Below are 17,819 nucleotides of genomic sequence, written 5' to 3'. Positions count from 1 at the left end.
CTTCTCAGCTCCTCATGGTACTTTCTCCAAAATTGACCATATAATTGGTCAAAAAACGGGCCTCAACAGGTACAGAAAGATAGAAATAATCCCATGCGTGCTATCGGACCACCACGGCCTAAAACTGGTCTTCAATAACAATCAAGGAAGAATGTCCACATATACTTGGAAATTGAACAATGCTCTACTCAATGATAACCTGGTCAAGGAAGAAATAAAGAAAGAAATTAAAAACTTTTTAGAATTTAATGAAAATGAAGGTACAACATACCCAAACTTATGGGACACAATGAAAGCTGTGCTAAGAGGAAAACTCATAGCGCTGAGTGCCTGCAGAAAGAAACAGGAAAGAGCATATGTCAGCAGCTTGACAGCACACCTAAAAGATCTAGAACAAAAAGAAGCAAATACACCCAGGAGGAGTAGAAGGCAGGAAATAATCAAACTCAGAGCTGAAATCAACCAAGTAGAAACAAAAAGGACCATAGAAAGAATCAACAGAACCAAAAGTTGGTTCTTTGAGAAAATCAACAAGATAGATAAACCCTTAGCCAGACTAACGAGAGGACACAGAGAGTGCGTCCAAATTAACAAAATCAGAAATGAAAAGGGAGACATAACAACAGATTCAGAGGAAATTCAAAAAATCATCAGATCTTACTACAAAAACCTATATTCAACAAAACTTGAAAATCTTCAGGAAATGGACAATTTCCTAGACAGATACCAGGTACTGAAGTTAAATCAGGAACAGATAAACCAGTTAAACAACCCCATAACTCCTAAGGAAATAGAAGCAGTCATTAAAGGTCTCCCAACCAAAAAGAGCCCAGGTCCAGACGGGTTTAGTGCAGAATTCTATCAAACCTTCATAGAAGACCTCATACCAATATTATCCAAACTATTCCACAAAATTGAAACAGATGGATCACTACCGAATACCTTCTACGAAGCTACAATTACTCTTATACCTAAACCACACAAAGACACAACAAAGAAAGAGAACTTCAGACCAATTTCCCTTATGAATATCGACGCAAAACTACTCAACAAAATTCTGGCAAACCGAATCCAAGAGCACATCAAAACAATCATCCACCATGATCAAGTAGGCTTCATCCCAGGCATGCAGGGATGGTTTAATATACGGAAAACCATCAACGTGATCCATTATATAAACAAACTGAAAGAACAAAACCACATGATCATTTCATTAGATGCTGAGAAAGCATTTGACAAAATTCAACACCCCTTCATGATAAAAGTCCTGGAAAGAATAGGAATTCAAGGCCCATACCTGAACATGGTAAAAGCCATATACAGCAAACCAGTTGCTAACATTAAACTAAATGGAGAGAAACTTGAAGCAATCCCACTAAAATCAGGGACTAGACAAGGCTGCCCACTCTCTCCCTACTTATTCAATATAGTCTTGAAGTTCTAGCCAGAGCAATCAGACAACAAAAGGATGTAAAGGGGATACAGATCGGAAAAGAAGAAGTCAAAATATCACTATTTGCAGATGATATGATAGTATATTTAAGTGATCCCAAAAGTTCCACCAGAGAACTACTAAAGCTGATAAACAATTTCAGCAAATTGGCTGGGTATAAAATTAACTCAAATAAATCAGTTGCCTTCCTCTATACAAAAGAGAAACAAGCCGAGAAAGAAATTAGGGAAACAACACCCTTCATAATAGACCCAAATAATATAAAGTACCTCGGAGTGACTTTAACAAAGCAAGTAAAAGATCTGTACAATAAGAACTTCAAGACACTGAAGAAGGAAATTGAAGAAGACCTCAGAAGATGGAAAGATCTCCCATGCTCATGGATTGGCAGGATTAATATAGTAAAAATGGACATTTTACCAAAAGCAATCTACAGATTCAATGCAATCCCCATCAAAATACCAATCCAATTCTTCAAAGACTTAGACAGAACAATTTGCAAATTCATCTGGAATAACAAAAAACCCAGGATAGCTAAAGCTATCCTCAACAATGAAAGGACTTCAGGGGGAATCACTATCCCTGAACTCAAGCAGTATTACAGAGCAATAGTGATAAAAACTGCATGGTATTGGTACAGAGACAGACAGATAGACCAATGGAATAGAATTGAAGACCCAGAAATGAACCCACACACATATGGTCACTTGATTTTTGACAAAGGAGCCAAAACCATCCAATGGAAAAAAGATAGCATTTTCAGCAAATGGTGCTGGTTCAACTGGAGGTCAACATGTAGAAGAATGCAGATCGATCCATGCTTATCACCCTGTACAAAGCTTAAGTCCAAGTGGATCAAGGACCTCCACATCAAACCAGACACACTCAAACTAATAGAAGAAAAACTAGGGAAGCATCTGGAACACATGGGCACTGGAAAAAATTCCCTGAACAAAACACCAATGGCTTACGCTCTAAGATCAAGAATTGACAAATGGGATCTCATAAAACTGCAAAGCTTCTGTAAGGCAAAGGACACTGTGGTTAGGACAAAACGGCAACCAACAGATTGGGAAAAGATCTTTACCAATCCTACAACAGATAGAGGCCTTATATCCAAAATATACAAAGAACTCAAGAAGTTAGACGACAAGGAAACAAATAACCCTATTAAAAAATGGGGCTCAGAGCTAAACAAAGAATTCACAGCTGAGGAATGCCGAATGGCGGAGAAACACCTAAAGAAATGTTCAACATCTTTAGTCATAAGGGAAATGCAAATCAAAACAACCCTGAGATTTCACCTCACACCAGTGAGAATGGCTAAGATCAAAAACTCAGGGGACAACAGATGCTGGCGAGGATGTGGAGAAAGAGGAACACTCCTCCATTGTTGGTGGGATTGCAAACTGGTACAACCATTCTGGAAATCAGTCTGGAGGATCCTCAGAAAATTGGACATTGAACTGCCTGAGGATCCAGCTATACCTCTCTTGGGCATATACCCAAAAGATGCCCCAACATATAAAAAAGACACGTGCTCCACTATGTTCATTGCAGCCTTATTTATAATAGCCAGAAGCTGGAAAGAACCCAGATGCCCTTCAACAGAGGAATGGATACAGAAAATGTGGTACATCTACACAATGGAATATTACTCAGCTATCAAAAACAACGACTTTATGAAATTCGTAGGCAAATGGTTGGAACTGGAAAATATCATCCTGAGTGAGCTAACCCAATCACAGAAAGACATACATGGTATGCACTCACTGATAAGTGGCTATTAGCCCAAATGCTTGAATTACCCTAAATGCCTAGAACAAATGAAACTCAAGACAGATGATCAAAATGTGAATGGTTCACTCCTTCTTTAAAAGGGGAACAAGAATACCCTTGGCAGGGAAGAGAGAGGCAAAGGTTAAAACAGAGACTGAAGGAACACCCATTCAGAGTCTGCCCCACATGTGGCCCATGCATATACAGCCATCCAATTAGACAAGATGGATGAAGCAAAGAAGTGCAGACCGACAGGAGCCGGATGTAGATCGCTCCTGAGAGACAAGCCAGAATACAGCAAATACAGAGGCGAATGCCAGCAGCAAACCACTGAACTGAGAATAGGACCCCCGTTGAAGGAATCAGAGAAAGAACTGGAAGAGCTTGAAGGGGCTCGAGACCCCATATGTACAACAATGCCAAGCAACCAGAGCTTCCAGGGACTAAGCCACTACCTAAAGACTATACATGGACTGACCCTGGACTCTGACCTCATAGGTAGCAATGAATATCCTAGTAAGAGCACCAGTGGAAGGGGAAGCCCTGGGTCCTGCTAAGACTGAACCCCCAGTGAACTATACTGTTGGGGGGAGGGGGACAATGGGGGGAGGGTGGGGAGGGGAACACCGATAAGAAAGGGGTGGGGGGAGGGGGATGTTTGCCCGGAAACTGGGAAAGGAAATAACACTCGAAATGTATATAAGAAATACTCAAGTTAATAAAAAATAAAATTAAATTAAATAAAAAAAAATAGTAGTGGGAGACTTGAACAACCCACTGTCAGCAACGGACAGATCATGGAAACAGAAACTAAACAGAGACACAGAGAAACTAACAGAAGTTAAGAACCAAATGGATTCAACAGATATCTATAGAACATTTCATCCTAAAACAAAGGAATATACCATCTTCTCAGCACTTCGTGATATGTTCTCCAAAATTGACCATATAATCGATCACAAAACAGGCCTCAACAGATACAAGAAGATTGAAATAATCCCATGCATCAAAAATAAAAAAAAAAAGTTTTTAAAAGATGAAAGAATTAAATAAACCTGTAACCAGCAATGAGTTTTGGAGCAGTAATTAAAGACTCTCCAACTACAAAACTCTAAGACCAGATGGATTCACTACTGAATTCTGACAGAACCTCAAAGAAAAAAATAATACCAATACTGCTCAAATCATTCCATAAAGTTGAGAAAAAGAAAGTGCTTTCAAACACCATTTTATGAAACAAATATTAACTTAGTACCAAAAACATGATAAAGACACCATTAAAAAGGAAAGAATTACAAAGCAGATGAACATAGATTTAAAAAATTCTCAAATAAATACTGGCAAGCCAAATTTAACTAATATCAGTATTGAAAGATCATTCAATAATCAGAGACACTGATATAATTCAACATAGATAAATGTTATCCATCCCATAAATGTACTCAAAGACAGAAACTATGAGATATCCTGATATAAAAAAAAAACTTCAACAAAACCCAATATCCTTTCATGATTAATGTCACAAAAAAGGCTAGTAATAAAGACCTAACCTCTGTTAGGAGCTAGACTGGACTGGAGACTACCCAGAGGCCCTGAGGATGGTATGTGGACATTTTCCCCGTATTTAGCCAAGGTAATGCCAGAAAAAGCATGCTATGAACCAACACTGAGATCTTAGGGACACTAGTCTAGGAACTGGCACTTGACATTTGCCCTTTATTTATGTGGCCAAATGTCCCAGACTCTGAGATGTAAAATACTTTGTCTTACATCCCAGAATGCATTGGCTAAAGAGGTATCCTTCCCCCTAAGGGACCAGCCACAGGAGAGTATAGTATAGAATAGAGTTTATTCAGGGATGGGGATGGGAGTTAATAGGGTAGTAGAGGCAGAGAAAGGCAGAGAGGGGGTGGGGGAGAGAAGGGAAGGGAAGGGAAGGGAAGGGAAGGGAAGGGAAGGGAAGGGAAGGGAAGGGAAGGGAAAAAGAGGAGGAGAGGCCAGTCATGAGGATGTAGAGTGAGGGGAGTGAAGGGAATGGGGAGAGAGTTGGGGCAGGAAGGCAAGAGCAAGAGAGGAGCAAGAGAGAACAAGAGAGTGAGGGGGCAAGCAGCCCCTTTTATAGTGTCAGGCATACCTAGTTGTTGCCAGGTAACTGTGGGGTGGAGCTTAGACAGAATGCTAACCTTTCACTTAAAGTTTTAAGATTTATTCATGTTTAAATTCTTTTATGTAAATAGATAGATAGATGAATTTAATAGGTTGTTAATTGCTAAATAATATTTAATTGTATGAACATATCAGTTACTCATTCACTGAGAAAATTTCATGGAAATAATGAGCTCTTTCTGAATGAAAAACAATGAAATTAAAAATGGAGGATATGACTACTTCTAAAATATGCAGGAGGTTTTTATCGTACATATAAGTGAGAAAGCAGGCAGAGAGAAGAGTCTAGGCTGAATACGGCCAGCTGACTAAACTTAACAGGGGGAAAGGGGGCTTGGGGGGCCATAACAGAGGGGCCACAATTTAGAGGAAGCCCCAGGCTAAGAGGCCAAGAAAGGTGTAGACAAAATGGCTGAGTTATATGGACATTAAGCTGGGGGAAGGGAGGCTGAGGCCCAGACCTCAGAGAGAGAAGTTGAAAGTAGGGGCAGGTGAGAAGTGCTGGAGGGAGTCATAGTTGCTAAGCAACGCTGGGAGAGAGGGCCAGCATCTGTTTTGATTTGTTACCTCAGCTAGCCTTCTGTCCTCAGTTTCTGAGACCTAACAACTTCTAATTTGAACTTGTGAGTGAGCACAACAAACTCACCAAACAGTACCACTCCACACATACGGGAGGAAAAAAGTTTATTTCGAGACAAGGCACAGACTCTGTGCCTGTACAATGAGGCCAGGCCAGTTTATGGGCAGCAGAAGGAACAGTAAAACCACAGTTAACTGATAAGCAAAGTGCCTGAGTCAGGGCTCAGCGAACAGGACTGTCATAAGCGAAGCTCCTAGAAATGTCCTTACAGACGTCTTTGTAACCAATATTTCCATCGTGTTTTGGTAACTACCTAAGGAAATTTTTATTCAACACAGAGCGCCTAATTTTAACTGAACAAAAGTCTTCCATGGCATTTGCTAAAGTGGTTTTCCCACTTGACACCTCCATTAGTAAAAAATGGGGGCCTGATGCACTCCTCAGTACTAGAATTATCGGTATCTTTAATTTATCCAGTTGTTTGGTACATAACGATATGGTAATTCCATCTACATGTCGCTTACCACTAATAGAAGCAATGCTGTTTTCATATCCCTGGTGGCCATATACATGCCTTCTTATTGACTCATTGCTTATTAGATGTTGTGTTTCCTAAACAGAGTCTGGATATGTCTTGTGTCCCATGTGTATGTTCTTGAAGTCAGTGGATTTATTGTTTCTTGTATAACAGTACACATGAAGAAACAGAGTCTACATTTTTATGGTTATTTTATTAACTATTTTTCATCTGATGTACTTTGATCATATAGTAGTGGAAGGATCCTATCTCCTTCTGCTACTCCTCTTAGATCCTTCACACCTCCCAAGCCACCCAGAAGTCCAATACGCATTGTGATTAGTGGTTTTTATTCTAAACTGCCTGAGAATGTCAAATTTCCTTTGAATTAGAAAACTAAGGTGGTTAAGAGGTTTTTCTTAAACTTCTAAAAGTAATGTCAGTTTTGCTTTAATGTTTTAAGTTATTGCTGGTGTTCTTGGTATTAGACCAGAAATCCTTGCCTAATACATTTATTTTGACCAGTAGAGGATCTAACCACCTTGTCCAGTGCCACCAACAAGTTGCTCCAAATGTAGTCACAATTTCTTATTATGGAGAGTTCACAATTTGGGTCATGGTTGTGTAAGGTTAACCCCACAGGCAAACAAAATGTATACTTAGGACACTAGCAATGTGAATGTCTTTGAAAATAGTACTTTCATTTTATTTAGGAACAAGTTCTGTAGAGAAACTAGTATAATTTCAATTATATACATTAAGCTTTTTACTTCTTCGAAGGAATGAAAATGTTGAATAAAAGACTGAAATAAAGTGCTAAGGCACTAATTGGATTAGCACGTTCTTAAAAATCCAACACAAGGCTTCCCTTCCCCCACCCATCTTCCTTACTCCCTGAGTCCTATGGGGCAAGCCAAGTAGCACTAAGCAGACTGCTATCCCCTTTCGACCTCCATTCACCCCCACCTCTTTGCCCATCTTCATCACCTTTACACCTGAACCATACAGCTTAGTTTCCCTTCCCCCACCCATCTACCCTGCTTTCTGAGTCCTCTGGGGCATGCCAAGCTTCCCTAAGCAGTCAGCTATCCCCTACAGACCCCCATCCTCCCTGCCCCCCACCTTTCTACTCATCTTCATCAGACCTTTGCAGCCTGAAACATACATGTTAGCTTCCCTTCCCCCACACTTCCTCCCTGATGGCTGAGTCCTCTAGGGCATGCCAAGCTACTCTGAGCAGCCTGCTAGCCCAGGTGGACCTCCATTCTCCCATAATCTCTCTGCCCACCCTTGTCAGACATACAACTACTGAACCATACAGACCTATAGATCTGAAACCATACAGCCCAAGGATACACATCAGAAGTCTACTCCACCCTGACTGTCAAGATTAACCTCACTCCAAAAATCTACTAAAAGAGGAATATCAAGAAACCAAAGTCATCCGCATGGCTAAAGGCTCAAATCAACACAATCAACAAAAGCCAGAGCAATATGACACTTTCAGAGCATAGATACACTACTACAGCAAGCCCTAGATATCCTAAAACAACTGAAACACACACACACACACACACACACACACACACACACACACACAAAATGGCCTTAAATCCAATCTTATAAAAATGATAGAGGCCTTTAAAGAGGAAATTAATACATCCCTTGAAGAAATACAAGAAAATATAATCAAACAGATACCATCCTTTAAAAAAAAAACAAATAAATACCTTAAAGATACAAAGGAGAATACAATTAAACAGATGAAGAAAATAAAATATAGAAAAAAATTTTAAACATGTACAAGACCTGGAAGTTGAAATAAAGCAATAAAGAAAACACAAACTGAGAGAATCCTGAAGATGGGAAACTTAGAGAAGAGAACAGGAACAAATGCCAACAGAATAAAGGAGATGGAAGAGAGAATCTCAGGCATAGAAGATAAAGTAGAAGAAATCGATACATCAGTTACAAAAATGTTAAATCTAAAAATTCCTGACACAAAATGTCCAGGAAATATGGGATAACATGAAAAGACCTAACCTTCTCAGGTTGTCTTAGGTGTCATAATAATAGGAATAATAATAATTGGACTCCAGTTCCAAGCCCCAGAAAATATTTTCAATGAAATCGTAGAAGAAAACTTTCTGAACCTCAAGAAAGAGATGCTAATAAACATAGAACACAAATTAGACAGGACCAGAAAAGAAACTCTTCCCAGTGCATAATAAACAAAACATAAAGTCTACAGAACAAAGAAAGAATATTAAAAGCAGCAAGGGGGAAAAGGTCAGGTAGAATACAAAGGCAAAACTATCAGAATTACACCAGACTTCTCAACAGAAACTCTAAAAGCTAGAAGAGCCCGGATAGCTTGTAACCTCTACAGATAAACACATGCCAACCTAGACTACTATACCCCACAAAACTCTAAACCACCAAAGATGGAGAAAGCAAGACATTCAAAGGCAAATTCAAATTCAAACAATACCCATCCATAAAACCACTCCTACAGAAAATAGCAGAAGGAAAATTCCAACCCAAAGAGGATAACTGCATCCAAGAAAACACAGTAATTCCATTAAAAAAAAAAACAAAAAACGGGGTTGGGGATTTAGCTCAGTGGTAGAGCGCTTGCCTAGCAAGCGCAAGGCCCTGGGTTCAGTCACCAGCTCCGCAAAAAAAAAAAAAAAAAAAAAAAAAAAAAGAAAGAAAACATGCACACTGACACCACAAACATCAAAATGTTACTTCAGAGTAAAGGGCAGGAAAAAGTTTTCCAAGCAAATGGACCCAAGAAGCAGGCTGGAGTAGCCATTCTAATATCCAATAAAACAGACTTTCAACCAAAATTAATCAAAAGAGACAAGGATGAACACTTCATACTCACCAAAAAAAAATCTACTAACATGATATCTCAGATCTTAACATCTATGTCTCAAACACAAGAGCACCCACATTTGTAAAAAGAAACAGTATTAAAGCTTAAATCACACATTGAACCACATACATCAATAGTGGGAGACTTCAGCAGCCCGCTCTCACCAATTGACAGATCACCCAGACAAAAACAAAACAGAGAAATAATGAAACTAAAAGACATTATGGATCAAATGGACCTAACAGACATCTATAGAATATTTCACCCAAAAACAAAAGAATATACCTTCTTCTCAGAACCAAATGGATCAATCTCCATACTTGAACATATGGTCTGTCACAAAGAAAGCCTCAACAGATACAAGAAAATTGAAATAATGTCTTGCATCCTATCAGATCACCATGGATGAAAGCTGGACTTCAACAACAACGCAAACACCAGAAAGCCTACATAAACATGGAAATTGAACAACTCTCTACTCAATGATCTTTGGGTCAGCCAAAAAATTAAGACTTTCTAGAATTCAATGAAAATGAAGTTTCAAAATACCCAAATTTATGAGACACAATGAAAGCAGTGTTAAGAGGAAAGTTTATAGCACGAAATGCCTCCATAAAGAAATTTAAAAGTTTTCATACCACCAATTTAAAAGTACAAGTGAAAACATTGAAGAAAAAAAGCCAAGCACACCAAAGAGGAGTAGAGGGCAGGAAATAAGCAAAATCAGGGCTGAAATCAATCAGTTAGAAAAAAGAAAAACTACAAAAAATCAACAAAGTCAAGAGCTAATTTTTTGAGAAAATCAACAAGATAGACAAAGCCTTAGCCAAACCAACCAAAAAGCAGAGAGACGGTATACAAATAAATAAAATAATAAATGAAAAGAAAGACATAACAACAGACAGTGAGGGAATTCAAAGAATCATGAAGTCTTATTTCAAAAGCCTGTCCTCCACAAAATTAGAAAAGCTTAAAGAAGTGTATGATATTTCTAGACACTAACTAAAGTTACATCAAGTTCAGGTAAACTATCTAAACAGCCCTATAATCCTATAAGAAATAGAAGCAGTCATTAAAAGTCTCTCAACAGAACAAAAAACAAAAACAAACAAAAAAAAAAAAAAAAAAAAAAAACAAGGCCGGATAATTTTAGTGCAGAATTTTACCAAGTTTAAAAAAAAAAAGAGCTAATTCCAATACTCCTCAAACTATACCACAAAATAGAAATAGAAGGAACACTGCCAACCTCATTCTCTAAAGCCACAGTGAAGGAGATACCTAAACCATACAAAGACTCAACAAAGAATGAGAACTTCAGACTGATTTCTCTAATGAACATGATGCTAAAATACTAAACACTCACAAACCGAATCTAGGAACACATCAAAACCATCATCCACCAAGATCAAGCAGACTTCACCCCACGGATGCAGGAATGATGCAATACATTAATTTCCATCAATGTAATCTACCATATAAACGAATGAAGTTGTCAGGGGGCAGGACTTTAGGATTCACAGGCAAGGGGACCAAGGCAAAAACAGAATCGACATGCCAGGAAAGGGATAAAGGCTTAAAATCTGTAGAAGAGAAATCATACAATAATGTAAGAGGCAGGGAAGAGCGGCCCCAACCACCACCCCACTCCAACTGGGTCTAGGGTAGTAGAGATGGAATATAAATTTTAGCAAGTAATAATTCAGGAGTATCAGAGGGGAGGCATTAACAATAAGGAAGTTTCGGAGTGGCCCAGCCACTGAGCTGATTAAGGTACAGCTTGGTCTTCATGTGGGTCCCAAACAACTGGAGTGGGGCTATCCTAAAAGCTGTTGCCTGTAGGTGGGATATGTTCTTTTAGCTGGGCTGACGGACTCAGGGAGAAAGGATGTGCCTAGCTTCACAGAGCCTTGATGTACCAGAGTGGGTGGATACCCAGGAGGACCCCTGCCCACATACAGGAGTGAGGGAGGGGGAGGGGGACAGATTGCAGGAGGGAGTGATCAGGAGGAGAGCAGTGAGTGTGATATAAGGTGAATAAGACAAAAACATTTTAATGAAAAAGAAATCAAACTTACATACTTTTTCTAATAAGCATCATCTTTATGTTGTCTTGATAAATAAACTCATCCCTCCAACTTATTCATTGTTTCTTTAAAATACCCAATCCTTTGTTGGTTATCCTGAGTCACAAATTTCTCTGTCAAGGCTCAAATCCTAAAGTTCATATCCAAAAAGTTCTAAATTCTGCTCATTTGTCTTCAAACATATATGAAGTTGTATTCAACATCTTTATAACAATTAAGACCTTAGGAATACTAATGCAGGGGGCTGAACTTGTTGTATTCCACATATGACCTCACTCTTAAATCAATGGCACAGTCATATTACTCTGTCACTTGGCGAAAAACAAGGAAAAATTTCTTCTCCTATCTAAAACTTAATAATGACAATTTTCTTGATTTTTAAGGATTTTTTTAAAACTCTCTCTCTCTCTCTCTCTCTGTGTGTGTGTGTGTGTGTGTGTGCGTATGTGTGTGTGTATATTTGTGTGTGTGTGTGTGTGTGTGTGTGTGCCACATGTGTGTAGGTATACTAGTAAGTCAGAGGAAGGTGTTGGATCCTCTAGACAGAGCTACCGCTCAACCTGCATGCTAACAACTATGTGCAGATCCTCTGGAAGAGCAGCAAGTGCTCTTAACCACTGAATAATCCTACCACTACCAAATTCTCTTTCTGAGAATTAACATTGCATCTGTGTAAGTAGAATAAGATGTTAATGTATTATCATATACATTAAAACAAAAAACCTTACCAAGGGGTTGGCCCTGACGTCATATTCCTTCAGATAGTATTATACAGACTAGCCAAGCTACATTTGTGTACTTAGGACTATGTAACAATTAAAGAAAAACTGGTCATGAACTTGGAAGAGAAAGGGATGCATGGGAGGTAACAGAGAGGGCAAAGAGAAGGGGCAGAATATGCAATTGTATTTTAGTTTAATTAAATAAAACAATTTAAAACGATTATTAGCAGGAAGAAATCCTAAAGGAGGGGTACTATGACAAGAAAACACAGCATAAAGGCAAACCAAAAAATACACATAAGTTCAACTTTCTGAATTGAGTTTATTTTTGATAACAGATAGTTTTATTCTTTAACAACAACATGTTTCTGAGTCTCCAATAACATTAAATGAGATTAGATTAAGTAATTTATAAGGTCCACTCAAGAATAAATGATTCGTGACTATTGAAATTTGCATAAAATTAAAAATTGAATTAAGGGCAGAACCTGGAATTTTGGGAGACTGTGACCCTAACTGTGGAATAGCAGTAGGAAACTGCTATTTTGCTCAATATTTGTATGTTACAGAAAAACAGTTTATGAATGAAAGTGAAAATAGCTGTTGATTATGTATTTGTACATTTTCAATAGAGATATGCAATTTTTATTTTAAAAAATAAGTGCTGAAAGAGTTTAGGCAGAACAAAAGTCAGGAGGAACAGAGCTGTGTTAAAATCTTGCTCAGATAAAATTATTTGTAACCCTGTTTCTTGGCTGCATGTAGTTTGTTGGTTGAACAATTGCCCAGGATCCTCAAATACGTAGCTACATTCACACCATAGTGCCATAAACTTCTCTTGGGCAAGAAGAAAAAAATGACTAGACCTGAACCCCTTATGGCAACATTGCATCGTCTTATCCAAGCACAGCTCTTTCCGTATGAATACTGCTCACTGACCAATCACACCACTGCACTTCATGATACTACTCCCCTGTTAAGAAAGTATTTTCTTACCCAAGGTTTTCCTCAGAGCAACTTTGACATCCTTATTTCTCAGACTATAGATCAGAGGGTTCAACATGGGCACCACAATTGTATAGAACAAGGAAGAAACTTTTCCTTGGTCAAGGGGCAAAATGGAAGGTGGCTTGAGATACATGAAAGCCCCAGAACCAAATAACAGACAAACCACAATCAAGTGGGAGCTGCAGGTGCTGAAGGCCTTGGATCTGCCCTCTGTGGAATGCATGCGAAGAACGCTAGAGAGGATGAGGGCATACGAAATGAAGATGGAGACAATGGGCACAGCAATATCAATGGCCACCACAATGAAGACTACCAGCTCATTTATGAAGGTGCTGTTGCAGGAGAGCTCAAGAAGAGGAAGGATGTCACACATGAAGTGGTTGACAAGGTTGTCAGCACAGAAGGTCAGATTCATTAGGTTCCCTGTATGGGCCATGGCCTCAGAGAAACCCATCAAATAGGCTCCTAGTAAAAGGAGTAAACAAACCTGGGGAGACATGGTGACTGTGTACATCAGGGGGTTACAGATGGCAACATAACGGTCATATGCCATGGCTGACAGAATGAAGGTCTCAGAGACAACAAAGAAACAGAAGAAAAACAACTGTGTCATACACCCTGAGTGTGAGATGATGTTCTTCTTTGAGATAAAACTCATGAGCATTTTAGGGATGATGGTGGAGGAAAAACAGAAATCTACTACAGAAAGATTGAAGAGAAAGAAGTACATAGGGGTGTGCAGGTGAGAGTTCAGCCCTATCAGGAAGATCAAGCCCAGGTTCCCCACCACAGTCACCATGTAGAAACCTAGAAAGAGAAAGAAGAGGGGCAGGCGGAGTCCTGGCTGGTCTGTCAGACCTGCGAGGATGAACTCTGTCACAGAGGAATTCTTGACAGTCATTCTTCTCGGGAGGGAAACCTGTGTGACAGAGAAGAAAACCAGTGGAGAAAAAGAAGCATCACCACCGTCCTCACAAATCTATGTCCTCTTTGTGAAAATGGAACCCAAAGGAAGTTTGAACTGTGTTAGGAAGGTTTAAACTATTTACAGAGCATGATAGTGAACTAGCAGGTGACTCTCTAACTTCCAGAGCACAGTAAGGACTACACTTATCTTCCAGCATTAGAGGATGAACATCTCTTCTATTCTGAAGATGATTCTTTTACCATAGTATACCAGTTACTTAAATTGGGACTTCTTCTCTAGGTCAGCACTATAGAGTTACAAGTTGAAGTTGTATTCCCCACAATCTCCTAACTGGACTACACATAGATTTAGTAATAATAATATTCTAATCTAACAGGAACTACTGTGAGAGCCTCTAAGAATATGTGACCATATAGCAATCTCAGTTTACAAAGGAGACACAGAGCTCTCAAAGACACAGACCCTCCTGACTTGGGGCAGAATGGGACCTTCAGCAGATGCACACGCAGTCTGCAGTCCTGATCCTTGTTTCCTGACTTGTCAGGGTCAGAGGGGCACATACCTTCCTTTACTTGCAGCAGGGATGTTCTGCTTACTGTTTCTCATCTGAAGTGTTCTGAGAAAAATAAAGACCTCTTGAATAGAAAAGAATAGCTTGTTGGGGATTTAGCTCAGTGGTAGAGCGCTTGCCTAGGAAGCGCAAGGCCCTGGGTTCGGTCCCCAGCTCTGAAAAAAAAAAGAACCAAAAAAAAAAAGAAAAGAATAGCTTGGAATGCAGGATTGACTGCCTTCTCCCAGGCCAAAGTACACTCAGGTTTATCTTGTAATCCTTTCCGTACTGACAACATTGATTCACAATTGCTGCTTATCCAGTGGCTCCTGCAATATCCAGCAAAGAAGCAGCTCCTGTCCTTGAGTAACAGAATAAGAGGTTCATTCTGGTTTGCAGATCTCAGGGGCTTGGTTATGCAGACAGAGGTTCTCTCGGGACCATTTCCTCAGAGTTGCACTCCCTAAAGATGTAGAAATACCTTGTTTAGCCTTTAGAAAAAAATTTTTTGACAATTACCAGTTATAATTATGATAGAGGAAATGATCCTGGGTCCGACAACATATCCGAATCTCTAGTGTCAGAAAGTTGAATGTTACTAGAAATACAATAAAACGATAAAAAGGGATCCAGGATCCAAAATATATATCCAGTAATACAGAGCTGTATAGCCTAGAATTAGAAGTAAGGACTTTAAAATAGCCACTTGAATTACTTTTTAATCTATTTAGAAGGAAAAGAATGAGCTAACAAACACTACATTTCAACAGAGTATAAGGAACAGCAAAATACCAAATGGAAAAATTTGAAACTGAAATGTTGTATATTTGGTTTAATGCAGCTTGTATTATGTTAATTTGGTCCCCAAAATTGCTCGAGAATCCACACGTCTGCATGTAAGACACTGAGGGACCCTGCCTCTGGTTTTGATTGGTAAATAAAGTTGCTGGTGGCCAATGGCTGGGCATGGAGACAGAGGTGGGACTTTAGGATTTCCAGGCAGGGATCTGAGGAAGAGAGATAGCTGTCATGCCTGGGAAAGAATGGAGACATCACACCTGAGAGGTGCAGAGGACAGAGAGGTAGCTGCCACATAAGAACCAGGGAAGAGCGGTCCCAAGGAGCGCCCCTGACTGGGTCTAGGGTAACAAAGATGGAATATAGATTTTTAGTAAGCAAGAACTCAGGAATATTGGGGGAGGGAGTGTGTTAGCCACATGAAGGTTTGGAAGTGGGCCAGCCACTGAGCTGTTAAAGGCATATTAAAATATAAGGCTACTTGTATATGTATCTCTCATTAGAGGACCCAGAACATTGGAGCGGGTAGCTAGAAGTGCTTCTACTACTGCCAGGGTCAATATGAGTAGGATTAATTGGGTAACTGCTGCACTGAAACTTTTTGTAATGGGTTAGGAATTTTCTGAGTTGAGTTAATATCAGATTAGCTAAAGTCACACAAAGTATCACTGAAATCAAAGACAGAATTAATAGAAATCAGCCATACTAAATCCAGATGAAAGAACTAATTTTCAAAATACCACAGTACCCCAAGCCTCTGGGATAATCTTAAACAAGTCCAATATATGTGTAATCACAGTTCCAGTATATGACCTAAAAATAAATAGAAAAACTACTTTTGAGTACTAAATGAAAACGCTTCCATTCAATAATTTTGATGAGCCAGAAAACAAAATAAAGTTAAGGAGACCACAGCAGAAAACAGTGAATACAAAACATATCACAGTTACATAACATAGCCAAAGAGCTGAAAACTGGATTAAAAAGAAAAACCTTTGAAATAGACACAGACGACAGGCTCAGTTCTCTGCACCCAAATCCCGTGGGAGGGAGAGCTAAACCTTCAGAGAGGCAGACAAGCCTGGGAAACCAGAAGAGACTGCTCTCTCCACATACATCTCGGACTCCAGAGGAAAACACCAAAGGCCATCTGGAACCCTGGTGCACTGAAGCTCCCAGAAAGGGCAGCGCAGATCTTCCTGGTTGCTGCCGCCACAGAGAGCCCGAGGGCAGCACCCCGCAAGCGAACTTGAGCCTCGGGACCACAGGTAAGACCAACTTTTCTGCTGCAAGTGACCTGCCTGGTGAACTCAAGACACAGGCCCACAGGAACAGCTGAAGACCTGTAGAGAGGAAAAACTACACGCCCGAAAGCAGAACACTCTGTCCCCATAACTGACTGAAAGAGAGGAAAACAGGTCTACAGCACTCCTGACACACAGGCTTATAGGACAGTCTAGCCATTGTCAGAAATAGCAGAACAAAGTAACACTAGAGATAATCTGATGGCGAGAGGCAAGAGCAGGAACCCAAGCAACAGAAGACAAGACTACATGGCATCATCGGAGCCCAATTCTCCCACCAAAACAAACATGGAATATCCAAACACACCAGAAAAGCAAGATCTAGTTTCAAAATGATATTTGATCATGATGCAGGAGGACTTCAAGAAAGACGTGAAGAACTCCCCTAGATAAACACAGGAAAACATTAATAAACAAGTAGAAGCCTACAGAAAGGAATCACAAAAATCCCTGAAAGAATTCCAGGAAAACATAAATAAACAAGTAGAAGCCCATAGAGAGGAGACACAAAAATCCCTGAAAGAATTCCAGGAAAACACAATCAAACGGTTGAAGGAATTAAAAATGGAAATAGAAGCAATCAAGAAAGAACACATGGAAACAACCCTGGATATAGAAAACCAAAAGAAGAGACAAGGAGCTGTAGATACAAGCTTCACCAACAGAATACAAGAGATGGAAGAAAGAATCTCAGGAGCAGAAGATTCCATAGAAATCATTGACTCAACTGTCAAAGATAATATAAAGCAGAAAAAGCTACTGGTCCAAAACATACAGGAAATCCAGGACTCAATGAGAAGATCAAACCTAAGGATAATAGGTATAGAAGAGAGTGAAGACTCCCAGCTCAAAGGACCAGTAAATATCTTCAACAAAATCATAGAAGAAAACTTCCCTAACCTAAAAAAAGAGATACCCATAGGCATACAAGAAGCCGACAGAACTCCAAATAGATTGGACCAAAAAAGAAACACCTCCCGTCACATAATTGTCAAAACACCAAACGCACAAAATAAAGAAAGAATATTAAAAGCAGTAAGGGAAAAAAG

General features: G+C 39.5%; 1 protein-coding gene across 2 annotated transcripts; it reads right to left on the bottom strand.

Moving 5' to 3' along the window:
- Nucleotides 1-12,484: 12,484 nt before the first annotated feature.
- Nucleotides 12,485-15,022, bottom strand: Or8b12d (olfactory receptor family 8 subfamily B member 12D). Of its 2 annotated transcripts, XM_063265955.1 has the most exons (2): nt 14,681-15,022; nt 12,485-14,109 (listed from the first exon to the last, which is right to left on the bottom strand). In XM_063265955.1, the coding sequence occupies exon 2, from the start codon at nt 14,089-14,091 to the stop codon at nt 13,159-13,161; it is 933 nt and encodes a 310-aa protein (XP_063122025.1). In that variant the 5' UTR covers nt 14,092-14,109; nt 14,681-15,022; the 3' UTR covers nt 12,485-13,158. The 2 variants fall into 2 exon arrangements, with proteins under 2 accessions (XP_063122025.1, NP_001001120.1); NM_001001120.1 differs by lacking the exon at nt 14,681-15,022 and having other exon boundaries at nt 13,159-14,091.
- Nucleotides 15,023-17,819: the final 2,797 nt, after the last annotated feature.

Source organism: Rattus norvegicus, chromosome 8, assembly GCF_036323735.1.
Source record: "Rattus norvegicus strain BN/NHsdMcwi chromosome 8, GRCr8, whole genome shotgun sequence".
In the NCBI taxonomy this organism is placed as follows: Eukaryota; Metazoa; Chordata; class Mammalia; order Rodentia; family Muridae; genus Rattus; species Rattus norvegicus.
This window is presented reverse-complemented; position numbering and strand designations above follow the sequence as displayed.

What these genes read in the sequence shown, in the direction of transcription:
- Or8b12d (XM_063265955.1), bottom strand. Translation starts at nt 14,091, where the DNA reads ATGACTGTCAAGAATTCCTCTGTGACAGAGTTCATCCTCGCAGGTCTG.